The 15,424-nt window shown below is 36.7% G+C and overlaps 1 protein-coding gene and 1 long non-coding RNA gene across 2 annotated transcripts; both read left to right on the top strand.

Annotated features, from left to right (window-relative positions):
* Positions 1–1,006: 1,006 nt before the first annotated feature.
* LOC143450382 (translocon-associated protein subunit delta-like) lies at positions 1,007–3,152 on the top strand. Its single transcript, XM_076950902.1, has 5 exons — positions 1,007–1,166; positions 1,414–1,532; positions 1,616–1,743; positions 1,873–1,975; positions 2,839–3,152. Exons 1-5 carry the CDS (start codon positions 1,115–1,117, stop codon positions 2,941–2,943), a joined length of 507 nt encoding a protein of 168 aa, XP_076807017.1. The 5' UTR covers positions 1,007–1,114; the 3' UTR covers positions 2,944–3,152.
* Positions 3,153–9,713: 6,561 nt separating this feature from the next.
* On the top strand, positions 9,714–12,630 carry LOC143448799 (uncharacterized). The gene is made up of 2 exons (XR_013114481.1): positions 9,714–11,547; positions 11,784–12,630. It is a non-coding gene; the product is annotated as an uncharacterized LOC143448799 (long non-coding RNA).
* The last annotated feature ends 2,794 nt before the right edge of the window (positions 12,631–15,424 follow it).

Genomic DNA, 15,424 nt, shown 5'->3' with positions numbered 1-15,424 from the left:
ACTGGAAATTTTTCCATAGAAGTTCGAAATTCATAGTGACACATAGAAATTACATAGGCCCCGAAAATCACACAGAGCGGCTTCAACCCGGAACAAGTGTGACGTTGGTTTTACAAGTACAAACCTGGTAGTTAAGCTGAGGTGAACGAAAGTCTCAAGATAAGGTGCAAGTTCAGGTTCAGGTTGTGCTAGCCTAGTAAAAGAACTTACTCATTAGGCTCCCGGAAAAATTGCCAAACGCAGAATACTGCATGCATTTACGTCAGCAATGTTGGCAGGCCTATAGGCTAGTGTCATATTCTTTGTTGAATTTTTGTGCTTCACCCACTTTTTGCTGGAAGCTGTATAACCTCACCTAAATGTTTTTGTACCGGTATACTTCAGTCTGTCAGTACAGTTGACAGTACAGACAGTATACTGTCCTATATGTATGGGCTTATATGCTAAGCATACCACATTCTTCTAAGCATAGCACATACTTCAGTGACCCGACTGCCCGATTATATGCGTATAAAGTGTTGCAGTTTTCACGCACTCAATTTTCAATTGATTTAAAGATTGAGTTGGTCAAATTGTGTATATGAGCATCTGAGGACGTAATTGCGCACCTAAGTTAAGCTATAAGTGCACACTTCCATAGTGTCTGAGCACTTTTGCACATCACACTTGTCATTTTTGGTTTGTTTGGCGCACCCAAGATCTTGCTGAAAATGGCCACATGGTGAGTCGGGCCCGTCAACAACACGTTTCAAAGTAGGCAGTTTCAAAGTAAACTCAGTCCTTTGCTAACATTAGAGTTAGCCATTTGCGGCCCTCAATGTTTTCCCCCTAACTTTAATGTGGCCCTTCATGTTTGCAATCTTTGACCACTCTGGTCCATAAAAATACACAAGCATAAATACACAATCAAATGACATAACAACTTAGTTAGCAGGAGTCTACTAGCCTATACACATGCATCACTCGGTGAATGATGAAAATGAATATTTTTTAATTATTTATGTTCCATTGCTGTAGAATAATCTCATTTTTCTTGGCACTTAATCATTCTTAGCTTTCAAGGTCAATAATAATACAATTAAATTATACAATAACTGAGGATAGCAAAATCATCATGTCCAGTTTAAAACTATTTTTATGTCTTTTCCTCGCCTATTGTGTTAACGGTAAGTATATACTATACATGCTTTATATTTTATTCATAGTTTGCAGTCTTGCAGCCAATACATATAACGATATATTTATATTAAAATTATATCCCATTTTGTAAATAATTATAAGTACATATAAGTCAAATATACAGTTATATCTGATAGCCTGTTTTTAAAGTCTGTTTTATTTATTTGGATTATCGACTATAAATTGTTATGAGATTTTTCTATGCTAAAGAGTTAAACTAGGACTGTGTTTTAGGTCAATCTTGTATTCAGCCTTCAGTATCACCATCATCATATTCCAGCACAAATCAAAAACTTAGTAAAAGTACTGCTTTTGTGGTTGAGTTTTCCCTTAAGTGTGCCAGTAAAACAGATGTGAGTGGTTCTCATTTGAAAATTTTGTTGACTGACTTAACTTACATTTATTATGTTCTAATCAATACACCTTTTGATTTCAGAATTTGCAACTTTATGCTGATATTGATGGTGTGCAATTTCCTGTAACTAAATCATCTGAAAGCGAACATTACCAAGTGTCTTGGACAGTTAAAGACAAAAAGACTGTTGCACATAATTTTGATGTTCGGTACGACATTGTTATTATTAGTGCTTCTTTGTGTTACAGTTGTAAAAAGTAATATTTTATTCTTTTTAAATTTAACACTTGGTAAACAATAGTTAATTTTACACAACTATCTTTTTTCACATTTTGCAGTTTTTTTGATGAGGAGGGTTATAATAACTTGAGGAAAGTTATTCGAAGTGGGCAGTCACCAGAGTCTATTAAACCCTTGTTTAATGTTGACTTTCAACACCCAGTAAGTACAGTAGCAGGCGGTATTTAGTTTAAAAACTTTTTGACACTAAAGTTGTGAAGTTGGTGTTCTTGTGGTGCTATTGCTAATTGTGTAGTTGACATTGATGTCTAATTAACTAGCTGTAATTTTGTGTGTTTTGCTTTTTTCCCCATAAATGCAATGTATACCATGTTGATATTGTTGAAAGTGCTCACTTATTTTGAAAGTTTGAAATTTGCATGACAAATGTTTTGCTGATACTTCATTATTTTAATTGAGCGTTTGAGGTTGCATTAAACGATTCCTTTAATTTTTTTCTACACTGTACAATTCATGTGAGAAGTCATATTCTGTGCAAATAACGGCAATAAGAAAATATAAGCTACAATTGTTAATAATTACCAAATTAAGTTTATTAATGCTATGCAAAAACAACTAAGGTAAAAGCTAAAATTAAAGTATTTAAGAAAACTGAGTCATATCATGCTATATGCAAAGGCACTAAAGGCAGTTGTTAAGACTTACAGAGTTACTTTTGAAAGTTCATAAATTGTTTACAACAGTGATTCCCAACTGTTCTGTGGCGCATCAGGTGTTCTGTGGAACATTGTCTAAGTTCACATGATTGTTACTAAATGAGCACCATTTAGTAACAGTTGGAATAAGCGTTTTGGAATATACAATTTATGTCATAATTTCTGCCTGTATAGCATAGGATGTGTTGCATATATCGCACAACCAAAAATTGGTAAGCAATTTCGGGTACCACAGAATTTTTTTAGCAAAAAAATGTTGGGAAACACTGGTTTACAATATGTTGTTTGTACATGTTATATATCAATTTCAATATTATTGCCATTCTGCAATAATTCTGATTATTACAGGGTCTTTCATCTGGATTTTGGATTAAAGCAGAATTTCTAGGACTTGCTGTAGCTGTTCTCGTACTCTACGTGGTGTGCCGGGAAAGAAGTCAGATTATTTCATGAATGCAGTTTTTTATTGCAGATAGCCGCAGTAGTTGGTTACAAACTAGAATTGTTTTATTAATTAAACGAGATTAAAACGTTTAGATTTTTAGAAGGAAATGTGCACTTTGACTAATAATTACACCTTTGAATTTTTGTAAATTTTGGAACATATTTACACTCGGCAGAACTGTTAAAACTTCATTGAATAAAATGATACACTATTTGGACTCTTTTTTGTGGTATGTGTAGATGCAGTTGTAATTTAGAATCTGCTGTGTCGGCAATGAAAATACTCGATGAGGTCATACATGTTGGTCTTCGAGTGTAGGTAGACTTCCATAGTTTTTTAAAATAACCGAATCGTTTAAATAGTAAGTTAGCGAGATCGCCTTTCATCAATCAAGCATCTTAAAAAACTAGCAAGATTAGTCCGTTCGTTTCATTAGGTTATGTTGATTCAATGACGTAGCTTTCACACCCGTAGTTGTCTGTATTTTCTTGTGTAATTTGACAGTGCATCGACGTTCGTTTTTGTGAAAATGTAAAAGCTATTGTTGTTGGTTTCGCAGAGTAGGATCAAGACCACGTAGTTAGTAATTAGTTGATAGTCGAAACAACAAATTTAGCAAGTGGCACAACGCAGCAAATTACCAAATGCAGGATCTTGGTAAATATTCCTGCAAACGAAGTGTTTGTATGAAAGCATTTCCGGTTATTTGCGCAACAAAGGATTTGTTTTTCTCTAAAATGCGTGCAGTTGGCGGTAAACAACATTGTTAAGATTTTTAATTATTGCCAGAGGTGGGCAGTCGGTACTTTGAAAGTACCGTCGGTAACGGTACCGGTACTTGGCAAAAATGTACCGACGGTTCCGGTATTCGGTACTGTTTTAAAAAGTAGTTCTGTTCTTTGTCGGTACTCCGTACCGGTACTTTTTGTGTAAAAGATGCTGCTGCAAAAGCAATGTTTGCCGCTATTATGCCCCCGGTAAAGGTTACTCCAGGTCAAAACATATGTGACGTAAATCGTTTGCAATTTTGCTTGACATTTCTGGATTAAAAAAGATCAACAGATGCTAAAATTAGTACTAAGGATCCTACCAAAGCGATCTCATAGAAGAACAAATCGAAAAGCTAAAAAGAAACCACGCCATAAGCTCCTAGAATACGTACTTAAACCTCAAGAGTTGTATAGGACTCCACTGGTCCTGACATTTTCTCCACAACTGAGACCCATAAAGCGTATAGCTAAAGATCTAAACGGCATTCTCATTGATGATCAATGCTATCTTTCCAAACCAACGTCTACCGACAACCTCCCAACCTCAGAAATCGCCTGACACGGAGCAAATTACCCGACACATCTGAAGAAGTGGGAACATTCTCCTGCTAACACTCCAGATGTCAACTGTGTCCTTACATCCACACAACTGACCGAGTATTCGGCCCAAATGGATTTACGCATCGCATTAGTGGAAGATTTCAATGCAACAGCACTAACGTCATCTGCTGTCAACGCTGCCCCAAGCCAATTTACGTGGGAGAAACAGGATCAATCTTGAGGAAACGATTCAAGGGACACAGAAGTGATATTCGTCATGAACACAACCATAAGCCAGTAGCTGAACATTTCAATTCACTGGGCCATAACATCAACGATTTATGCATCACCGTATTACGAAAATTAATTTTTAATAACCACCTTGATTGCAGAATTGAGGAATAGCACACCATTTACTTCTTTAATTGTATTAATGACGGCCTTAACAGAGATGCCGGTTTTATGGGATTTTATAAATAAATATTCATTTTTTGACTTTAATACGTTTTCGTTCCCGTTTTCTTTTCATTTACCGATTTATTTTATATTCTGTTGTTACGCCATGAAGTATTTTGTGATTGCTTGGATGCATGTAAAATTAGACATTTCGTCAGAATTGCGATCGTTGTTACCAAGCAGACCTTTACCTAGCAATTTTGAAGTATTTTTTGCCATTTAACAGTACACCTGAAGAAACAAGCTTATGCTTGCGAAAGCTCATGTCGAAAAGTATAAAGTTAACCTTAAGAGTGCCAAACTATATCCTGTTTCTTATTTTACTATTAAATATATGCTTTCCTAGGTTACAGCTGGCAAGTAGTCACAAACAAGAAAATTCGATGAAGGAAAAGGACTAAAGGCGTGAAAACGCCAATAGTACCAAAATTGGGTTTGTGAGGCCCAATACCCTGCCGCTTAATACGCTAGTCTGAGCAGTATTTCGCAGCTTGTCTGTCTGGTAGTCTTTATACTGATCAATTGCGACAGACGAGAGCTGAAAATCTGAAATGACTAAAATAAATCATAATGACGTCACGGTCAACGGCAATTTTTTATATGTTTTTGAAATTATTATTTTACGGTCGTTATGGTTGTCTCTTTACTATAGTGAACAGCTGAACACTGCTGCTAAACTATACTATAATCATACTTGATGGACATTGGACACCAACGAATTGACATATTGTAAGTATGAAAAATTCTGACCTCATTTAGCGTCCCCGTTTTTTAGTGATGATCATTCTGTTATTAATAATAATAACGCGTTCCTCGGTATGATGTCTAAGCTCTGTGAGAAACAAAATCGTATGATCAAACCGGTGAAACGTTGCCAAGTTTCTTATTTCAAACGTAGTGAAATAATAGGAGACGTTGAAAATATAGGGAAAGAAATGGAGAATATTTTGGTGGGAAGCGTCACGGTACTCAAATGCGTTGGTCTCTTTTGCTTTTACGTCTGTACAGACCTACTACCCGAAAAGAACACGTGATCTAGTTTTGAGACAAATGCAATATTTTTCAGAGTTAACTATAAAGTTCTCAGCTACGCCAGACGCAGCTACACAGCAAACTTGTTGGAAGTCCTCCAAAATGCTTTCATACAGCGGTGGTAGTCCATACAGTAGAAGAATGTGCTGAGAGGTTTATCTCCTATCCTCAGAGACGGCAATACCAGTGACCCGATAAAACTCGGTGGTATCTTTTTTGTCATGAAATATAAAGGACGCCGGTTCTCGTTACCATAATACCATTTGACATCATGGATGCGTCTTCACCGGTTATCTTCAGAACACGCTGGACGTGACGACTGCCGTCACGACGCATCACCTTTCGCCACGCTAAAAGGGTCGAATGACTTCTTCTTGCTTGTATCCTCTTCTGGAAATAATTAAAGTTGAAAATTTCAAATTAAACAAAATACCGAAATGGGGTTCGTATTGTTTGTGTTGGTTATTTCCATTCTTTTGTTATAGGCCTATTCTTATTCTATTTTGATGGCCTAATCTCCGTTTTCGTTTTTTTTCCTTGCTAGTGTCTTCTTGCTATACCGAAGTACATGCCTCACGAAATGAAAGAACGTGGTGGCAGTATGCACGACGATTGGCAGTTTGATCGGATGTAGCCTATTGAACAGTCTGTACTGATATGGCAGAACATATGTTAAAACTTTTTTGGTTAGTCCTTAACACAATATGTTAGGAATAACCAAGCGATGCCTCTAAACGCAAGAACTGCGATGATGAAACTTCCACTTTACAATAAGCAATGGTTACGCTTTCTACCAACTTTGTATAAAGATGAGTGATCGACCTCAGATTTCGCAAATATGTGAGAAAAAGTTAAGCAAAGAAGTCTGAGTACTCGTTCTCTGCATACACCTGTATATACACCAGTTCTTGCGTTTAGAGGCATCGCTTGGTTATTCCTAACATATTGTGTTAAGGACTAACCAAAAAAGTTTTAACATATGTTCTGCCATATCAGTACAGACTGTTCAATAGGCTACATCCGATCAAACTGCCAATCGTCGTGCATACTGCCACCACGTTCTTTCATTTCGTGAGGCATGTACTTCGGTATAGCAAGAAGACACTAGCAAGGAAAAAAAACGAAAACGGAGATTAGGCCATCAAAATAGAATAAGAATAGGCCTATAACAAAAGAATGGAAATAACCAACACAAACAATACGAACCCCATTTCGGTATTTTGTTTAATTTGAAATTTTCAACTTTAATTATTTCCAGAAGAGGATACAAGCAAGAAGAAGTCATTCGACCCTTTTAGCGTGGCGAAAGGTGATGCGTCGTGACGGCAGTCGTCACGTCCAGCGTGTTCTGAAGATAACCGGTGAAGACGCATCCATGATGTCAAATGGTATTATGGTAACGAGAACCGGCGTCCTTTATATTTCATGACAAAAAAGATACCACCGAGTTTTATCGGGTCACTGGTATTGCCGTCTCTGAGGATAGGAGATAAACCTCTCAGCACATTCTTCTACTGTATGGACTACCACCGCTGTATGAAAGCATTTTGGAGGACTTCCAACAAGTTTGCTGTGTAGCTGCGTCTGGCGTAGCTGAGAACTTTATAGTTAACTCTGAAAAATATTGCATTTGTCTCAAAACTAGATCACGTGTTCTTTTCGGGTAGTAGGTCTGTACAGACGTAAAAGCAAAAGAGACCAACGCATTTGAGTACCGTGACGCTTCCCACCAAAATATTCTCCATTTCTTTCCCTATATTTTCAACGTCTCCTATTATTTCACTACGTTTGAAATAAGAAACTTGGCAACGTTTCACCGGTTTGATCATACGATTTTGTTTCTCACAGAGCTTAGACATCATACCGAGGAACGCGTTATTATTATTAATAACAGAATGATCATCACTAAAAAACGGGGACGCTAAATGAGGTCAGAATTTTTCATACTTACAATATGTCAATTCGTTGGTGTCCAATGTCCATCAAGTATGATTATAGTATAGTTTAGCAGCAGTGTTCAGCTGTTCACTATAGTAAAGAGACAACCATAACGACCGTAAAATAATAATTTCAAAAACATATAAAAAATTGCCGTTGACCGTGACGTCATTATGATTTATTTTAGTCATTTCAGATTTTCAGCTCTCGTCTGTCGCAATTGATCAGTATAAAGACTACCAGACAGACAAGCTGCGAAATACTGCTCAGACTAGCGTATTAAGCGGCAGGGTATTGGGCCTCACAAACCCAATTTTGGTACTATTGGCGTTTTCACGCCTTTAGTCCTTTTCCTTCATCGAATTTTCTTGTTTGTGACTACTTGCCAGCTGTAACCTAGGAAAGCATATATTTAATAGTAAAATAAGAAACAGGATATAGTTTGGCACTCTTAAGGTTAACTTTATACTTTTCGACATGAGCTTTCGCAAGCATAAGCTTGTTTCTTCAGGTGTACTGTTAAATGGCAAAAAATACTTCAAAATTGCTAGGTAAAGGTCTGCTTGGTAACAACGATCGCAATTCTGACGAAATGTCTAATTTTACATGCATCCAAGCAATCACAAAATACTTCATGGCGTAACAACAGAATATAAAATAAATCGGTAAATGAAAAGAAAACGGGAACGAAAACGTATTAAAGTCAAAAAATGAATATTTATTTATAAAATCCCATAAAACCGGCATCTCTGTTAAGGCCGTCATTAATACAATTAAAGAAGTAAATGGTGTGCTATTCCTCAATTCTGCAATCAAGGTGGTTATTAAAAATTAATTTTCGTAATACGGTGATGCATAAATCGTTGATGTTATGGCCCAGTGAATTGAAATGTTCAGCTACTGGCTTATGGTTGTGTTCATGACGAATATCACTTCTGTGTCCCTTGAATCGTTTCCTCAAGATTGATCCTGTTTCTCCCACGTAAATTGGCTTGGGGCAGCGTTGACAGCAGATGACGTTAGTGCTGTTGCATTGAAATCTTCCACTAATGCGATGCGTAAATCCATTTGGGCCGAATACTCGGTCAGTTGTGTGGATGTAAGGACACAGTTGACATCTGGAGTGTTAGCAGGAGAATGTTCCCACTTCTTCAGATGTGTCGGGTAATTTGCTCCGTGTCAGGCGATTTCTGAGGTTGGGAGGTTGTCGGTAGACGTTGGTTTGGAAAGATAGCATTGATCATCAATGAGAATGCCGTTTAGATCTTTAGCTATACGCTTTATGGGTCTCAGTTGTGGAGAAAATGTCAGGACCAGTGGAGTCCTATACAACTCTTGAGGTTTAAGTACGTATTCTAGGAGCTTATGGCGTGGTTTCTTTTTAGCTTTTCGATTTGTTCTTCTATGAGATCGCTTTGGTAGGATCCTTAGTACTAATTTTAGCATCTGTTGATCTTTTTTAATCCAGAAATGTCAAGCAAAATTGCAAACGATTTACGTCACATATGTTTTGACCTGGAGTAACCTTTACCGGGGGCATAATAGCGGCAAACATTGCTTTTGCAGCAGCATCTTTTACACAAAAAGTACCGGTACGGAGTACCGACAAAGAACAGAACTACTTTTTAAAACAGTACCGAATACCGGAACCGTCGGTACATTTTACTTAGAACCAAAGCCACAAAGAGAGGGAAGGCTTTTCAGCGCGTTTGGTGACGTCACGATGTGACGGCATTGCGTTTGAAACTGCAAGTTGTCAATCTTAATGCGCAAAAACGAAAAAAAAGTCAACACTAGAAAAGCATTTTGTCATTTTTAAATGCAGCTTTAGATTAGAAGTTGCTGTAGACAGTGTAGACACTATCAGTATAGCGTTTTTCAAAATAAGGTCAAAATGTAAACTTTTTAGGTCAAAAAACTGGTTGCCCTAGTAATAACTAAAAAAATATTCTTAGAAACAAACCGTAGTTCGACTTCTTTGTAAGTTAGAAAAGAAAAGGACCTATCTCTTAACGATTATATGACATAACTCTACACAGAAAAGGTTGCAAGCAAATGGACCGCAGTGAGTGACGTTACATGTGCAAAATTGATTTTTTTCGAAAAAGCTGTTGGTACTACTACCAGACGTGATTTCACAGCACTGAATAACAAGTCATTTGTAGGTAAGCAGGTTGCCTGAGTATCTGAGCCATGACGAGCAAATGGAATGATATGATTTAATTTGTAGTTCTAACTTTTCAGGAAATATACAACGAGAAATGTAATTCAACGCCGTCATTTGTCGGCTCTAACAGCAAGAGTTTATGAGCATTGTACGTAGGTTATTTCCACAGGAAATGATTAGCATATCGTGACCAGCAGATTAGTGCAAAGTTGGATGTGTGGTATATACGTCAATGTGGCAGCAAACGTTTATTGTACAAGCCAGTACAAGAAGTATGACGCGTTAATAATATAGTGGCTTGTTATTGCCAATGTCTGAAAAAGCGCTGTCACAGCATTTTTACCGATATTACTTTGCATTCTTTTTACATTTTATAAAAAATTGAAAAGCTTTTTTTCGGAAGCCATTCTGTTTTGTATTGTATTAGTTTTAGATGCAATTATTTGCAGGGTGCTGTTTATTAACTTAGCAATTGCTTTTATTTTTGTCTTTTCGTCTCGCAGCGAACTTTGATGAAGGAAAACTTGTGTTTTTATGATAAAATAGGTTGCTAATTTAGAATAATAGTCCTCAAACTATAGAAACTACAAACGCTAAGACACTAGCTTATAAACCTTGGAGATTTTAACTATTTTTAAAAAGGTGTCTTGTTTCTGAATTTCTAAAGTACAATTAACTGCCGAATTTAGTTTTGCCTGAGGCAACATATGACGCAGACAGTAAAAAAATCCGGTAAAACGTTTTCTGTCATTCAAGTGTTAATATAGTTCGTACGATTATGAACAGGGTTGCCATACCGTCCTTATTTTTAAGATTTGTTCTTATTTTGAAGGTCTGTGTCTTAAAGAATATTTTTATTCTTTTATCTAAGAAGCGTCTTTATTTTTAGGGCAAAGTTTCATATTTTGGGCATTTCTACACTTTAGTATGCCATTTTTTACCAAACAGATACCAAAATTAAGAACATGGAATCGTGTCTCGTTTTTGTTTTAGGAACGTTAATTGCCTTCTCCTGTTGTGAACTGTTTAAGGTAGTATTCTTCTTTCGTTTCCTACTCGTCCTTATTGTTGAGTCCAGACCAATGGCAATCCTGATTATGAAGTATATTAAGCAAAGAAAACTCCCAACAGATATGTAGTAGCTTCTCCTTAAGCTTTTTTGTGTTATCAAGATAGAATGTGACTATAAAACCATTTAAAAAAGTTACATGTTTTGTATTATAGGCAGGTGGACTAATTGCTAAACTAACTGTTTAAAAGTAAGCTACTTGATTAAATTTAATAAGCTTGATTTGTGTTATGTTTTACAGTTTAACTTTCTGAACGTTTCTGCTGTTGTTGTACATACAAAGTGGATAGATCATAAAAATTATGGTTAAAATCACCATTAGCAAAGAATCAGAAAAACGAATTACAGCTAAAAATAGATGTATATGTTTAAGAACATCATATTCTCTGTACGTAACTTTTGTTCTCCTGACATATATTATGATACTCTTTCATTCTGCTTCTTCACAAGAAGTCAAATATTTTTGCAATCCGACAAATAACATCACCTGTATGTACGGGGGTGAGTGCAAGTTAATAAGAACACTACCTCAGATTTTGAAGATGAACTTTGAACCTGAATTAGAGTATATGTGCGTATGCGATTCCACTCCCTGTGCAGATCCTGTTGCCTACGATCCCGTTTGTGCAGAGGACGGCAAGTAAGGCAAAATATTTGGATATTTTGAAAGAGATTATAATTATTTCATCGGAAACAATCGTGCGTTTGAGGAGAATTTCTCTTGTAAGATGTTAATCAAACTTAATTTCAAACTTTAATATCTGTCAAACTGACCCTATGTATATTTTAAACCGATCGACCATTCATGTACTCTATCTTAACACACGTAATCTCTCCAAACATCTTCTGAAACTTTAACAACTTTCTAATTTTTAGCACCTACCCAAATGACCAGTGCCGACGTTACCACGAGTGTATTATTCAGAAAACTGTGAAAAGTGTTTGTAGAGGAAGATGCAAGTCACGCACGTGCAAGTATCGACAAGTGGTAAAAGTTATCGAATAAAGTTTCAGCTAACGAATAACACTTTGGTTTATGTCATTACTGTTAATAATTCCGGATCCACAAATGAGTATGACTCTTTTTGAAAATAATTAATCAGTGCATTTTAAATGCGTTTAAAAAATAGATTGGCAAACTGATTTAAATCTCATTATACTTGGTTATAGGCCTCGTATAATTGTATCGGCGATTTTTGTAAGCATCATTATCTTTCTGTATGTGTAACTAATACAAGGAGAAGTGTTGTCGTTTTTATATTCTAACATCGAAATTGGCCATCACGTAGGCTGTACAATACATCACTTATACCCAAGTCAGCTATACCTCTGCGCCACTTCTATGTGTAAAATATTTTTGAATGTACATTGTTCGCTTATGCTATACCGCAGTTTAATCTTTGATAATCTGGAAATTTATTCATTTTTTGCAACTAAAAACCGCTAATTCTGCCGTGTTAGAAATTATTACTAACTTACAATAATTTTGTTCAAAGCGAACGCTTTTTTGAAAAATACGCGCTGCTTGAAGTTACATTTAATAAACATGATGTATTTTTCATTTTATCTGTCTCTTTTTCCTTTGACATTTGCGAATGTATTTGGAAAGATTTTTATGCGCAGCGTCAGTAATGTTTACAATTTTACTTTATGAAACTATTCTATGTTTTGTACACTATTTTAGAGTGTTATCCTATTCTCATTAAAACTTTATTGTGACGCATTCCTCCGCCGCTTAATTTCCAGCTATATATACTCTGTCTACATAACGGCATTAACCAGAATCAAACTGTTTGCACACCTTACTCCGGTAAATCTAGCGAACAATTTTGCAACCACTTTTCGTTTGTTTTATTCTGGTGGTTATACAGAAAACAACAATACCAGGATTAACAATTAATGTCGCCTGTAAACGACTACTAACGTGTGATTTGTCATATTATTGCTTTGTTCTAATTCAAAGGTGCCTTCTCACTTCTCACACCATGAAATTGGCAATTTCTCACTTTCTGTCCATCTCCTTCTGTTTCTCTTCCTGTTTTACAAATTTTCTTTGTAGGCTACGGTTTTTCAAGAACCTGACCAACCTTGTATGGCTTTTCAACCCTTTGCTCATATGATAATGGCTGCACTAGAGATCTAACAGGCTACTGGAAAATAATAATGCCGTAAGGTGATTTGAAATTTTCTTTTTTTCTGTTAACCAGTTTTACAGTTTTACATCATAAGTGATCAATGGCATAATTTGTGTTGCGGAAAGGGAGCGAAAAATTTTTAAAAGCGGCGTCTAAATATTTCACGAAGAGCAAGCTAAGATCCCGAATTTCTGACGCCCATTTAGAAAATGTTCTGGTTCTGCAGAGGTTGGGGTCATTACAATGTAGAGGTTGATGCCGAGGTTGATGTGCAGATGCAGAGTTTATCGGTCTTAACTTACGTTATTGACTTAATTAACCTACTGCATTAGTATCTGACTCTATTGTTGCGTGCGGTTAGAATTCTCTAACCTTTTTGACAGCCGAACGTTCTTATTATATTATAACAAATACAGTTTACCAGAAAAGGCTTTTATTGTAGGTGCTGTACACTTTCTCAATATTACTCATAACCAAAAGTATAGTAAAATCGCTGCTAATAAGATATCTACTGAATTGCAATCACCAAGACTACCGTAGTACGGTATTACATCTGTCTATAACTTTACGTCTGCGCCCGCGTCTGCGCAGAAGTTCGAGCTTATAAAACATTGTGCGATGTGCCGGAAATATACGACAAAAAAGGCATGAACATTTCAAGGCGTGTGAACGAGAAAAACAGTGCGTTTGCAATGCAAATTACATTCGGTTAAAGTTGGAAACAGTTTCTTGGAGTTTCTAGGAAACGACCTGGTAACGTACTAACAGGAGTTTTCACACGAAGTTATTCAGAGCAAGTTTTAAAATATACCAACGATGATTGCAGTGTTCTGAAAAAGCAAGTTTATAAACTCCAATTACTAACTGGAAAACACTTTCCTAAGAATGATGTGGCGGTACTAAAAGTTTAAAAACTCCAATTGTTAACTGGAAAACACATTTCCAAGAATGACGTAATGGTATTACAAAAGTCACCCAGGCCGCCACATTCCTCCCCCGCTACGGAAGGAAAAAGATAACAATTAAAATGGAACATACTGAAGATGGCAAAGGCGAGCGAGCACAAAGAACAAAATGAAGTTATATACAAATGAAGGAACCGTTACAGATGATAAAATAATTGATGGTAAAATTTTTTTGTCAGACTTTTTGTCAGAGTCAGACTTTTTGCGATTGGTATGATTGAGATTGCAGCAATGTGGCGTAATATACTCAAGTGAGTGTGAATTATAGTATTAATGAAAATTCCGGCCCGCCAAAGAGTTGTACGCTCGACATTTGGCCCGTGACTAGCAAAAGGTTGCCGACCCCTGAATTAAGCCATATCCAGGCTATCCTAGGCAGCGATAATTTGGTGGAATAGGAGTTGGTTAATACAAGAAGCATCGAGTGGAGCAGATGTAATGGCTGAGTTACTCGACGAGTGAGAAAAAGAGTGTCTCAATTACGACGAAACCATGCAGGTTGGATGCTTGCAAGGATGGAGAGGTTGTCCAATGGAGTGAGACGCAGACATAGTATGTAAAACACCATTTATTGCAGTGTTGATTCAGTGTTTTTGTGTGTGTACTGCGCCACCAGACAGGTGTACAGTACTCAGTCAGCAGTTGAGTATGTAGATTAGGGACAGAGCGGCTAAACGAAGACTAACAGCCCCTGCGTCCAAGCTGAGCCCATGCACCAGTCGTCTTATCAAGCCGGCCTGAGTTGCAGCCATGTGTATACACTGTAGTTACTCACCGATACAATTCGCTTACGTAACGGAAAAAGTCGTAAATGTACACGGACGAATAACGAATATAATAACTATAGCAATATAGCAAGTAAATTGGTATAAGTTCGGTGATTAGGTTATATATAAAACGCTGTAGGAAATACGATAACATAAGATCAGATAAATTTAATTATACCGTGATTTGCGCAACTGTGTTGCAACTTATGCGGAAAGCGAAAGGTTGGATAGTGTCAAGTGTTAATGCCTGCAGGACATAAAGGTACAGCATTACAAAAGTTATAATCATACAGTAACGACAAGCGTCCTGTAATAAAAAATAATAAATCGCTAATGATATAATGGATTGAACAAAAAGCACTTGAGTTCATATGTGTATATGAAAACTGTTTTGCCAAAAACTTCGAACGCCAGCTTGTTGTAATGTGGAATGTGTTCTTCAGCCATCAGAAGAATTCTGTTAAAAATATTATGTCTCGATATAGTAAAAATGTGCAGCAAAGTAAGAGAGATTGGCAGAAATCTTGGGGATCACGTGAAGTGACCGTGAACAAATTCACCGGCGACAACTGGTAGTGGACAACTGACCGGCAACAAATTGGCCGGCGATCAAATTAACCGTGACGTAAATTGGCCGGCGATGAAATTAA

Source organism: Clavelina lepadiformis, chromosome 3, assembly GCF_947623445.1.
Source record: "Clavelina lepadiformis chromosome 3, kaClaLepa1.1, whole genome shotgun sequence".
NCBI lineage: Eukaryota > Metazoa > Chordata > Ascidiacea > Aplousobranchia > Clavelinidae > Clavelina > Clavelina lepadiformis.
This window is presented reverse-complemented; position numbering and strand designations above follow the sequence as displayed.

Coding starts and splice junctions, on each gene's coding strand:
- LOC143450382 (XM_076950902.1), top strand. CDS start 1,115: ATGTCCAGTTTAAAACTATTTTTATGTCTTTTCCTCGCCTATTGTGTT. Junction 1,744..1,872: donor GCACATAATTTTGATGTTCG/GTACGACATTGT, acceptor CACATTTTGCAG/TTTTTTTGATGAGGAGGGTT. Junction 1,976..2,838: donor ATGTTGACTTTCAACACCCA/GTAAGTACAGTA, acceptor TGATTATTACAG/GGTCTTTCATCTGGATTTTG.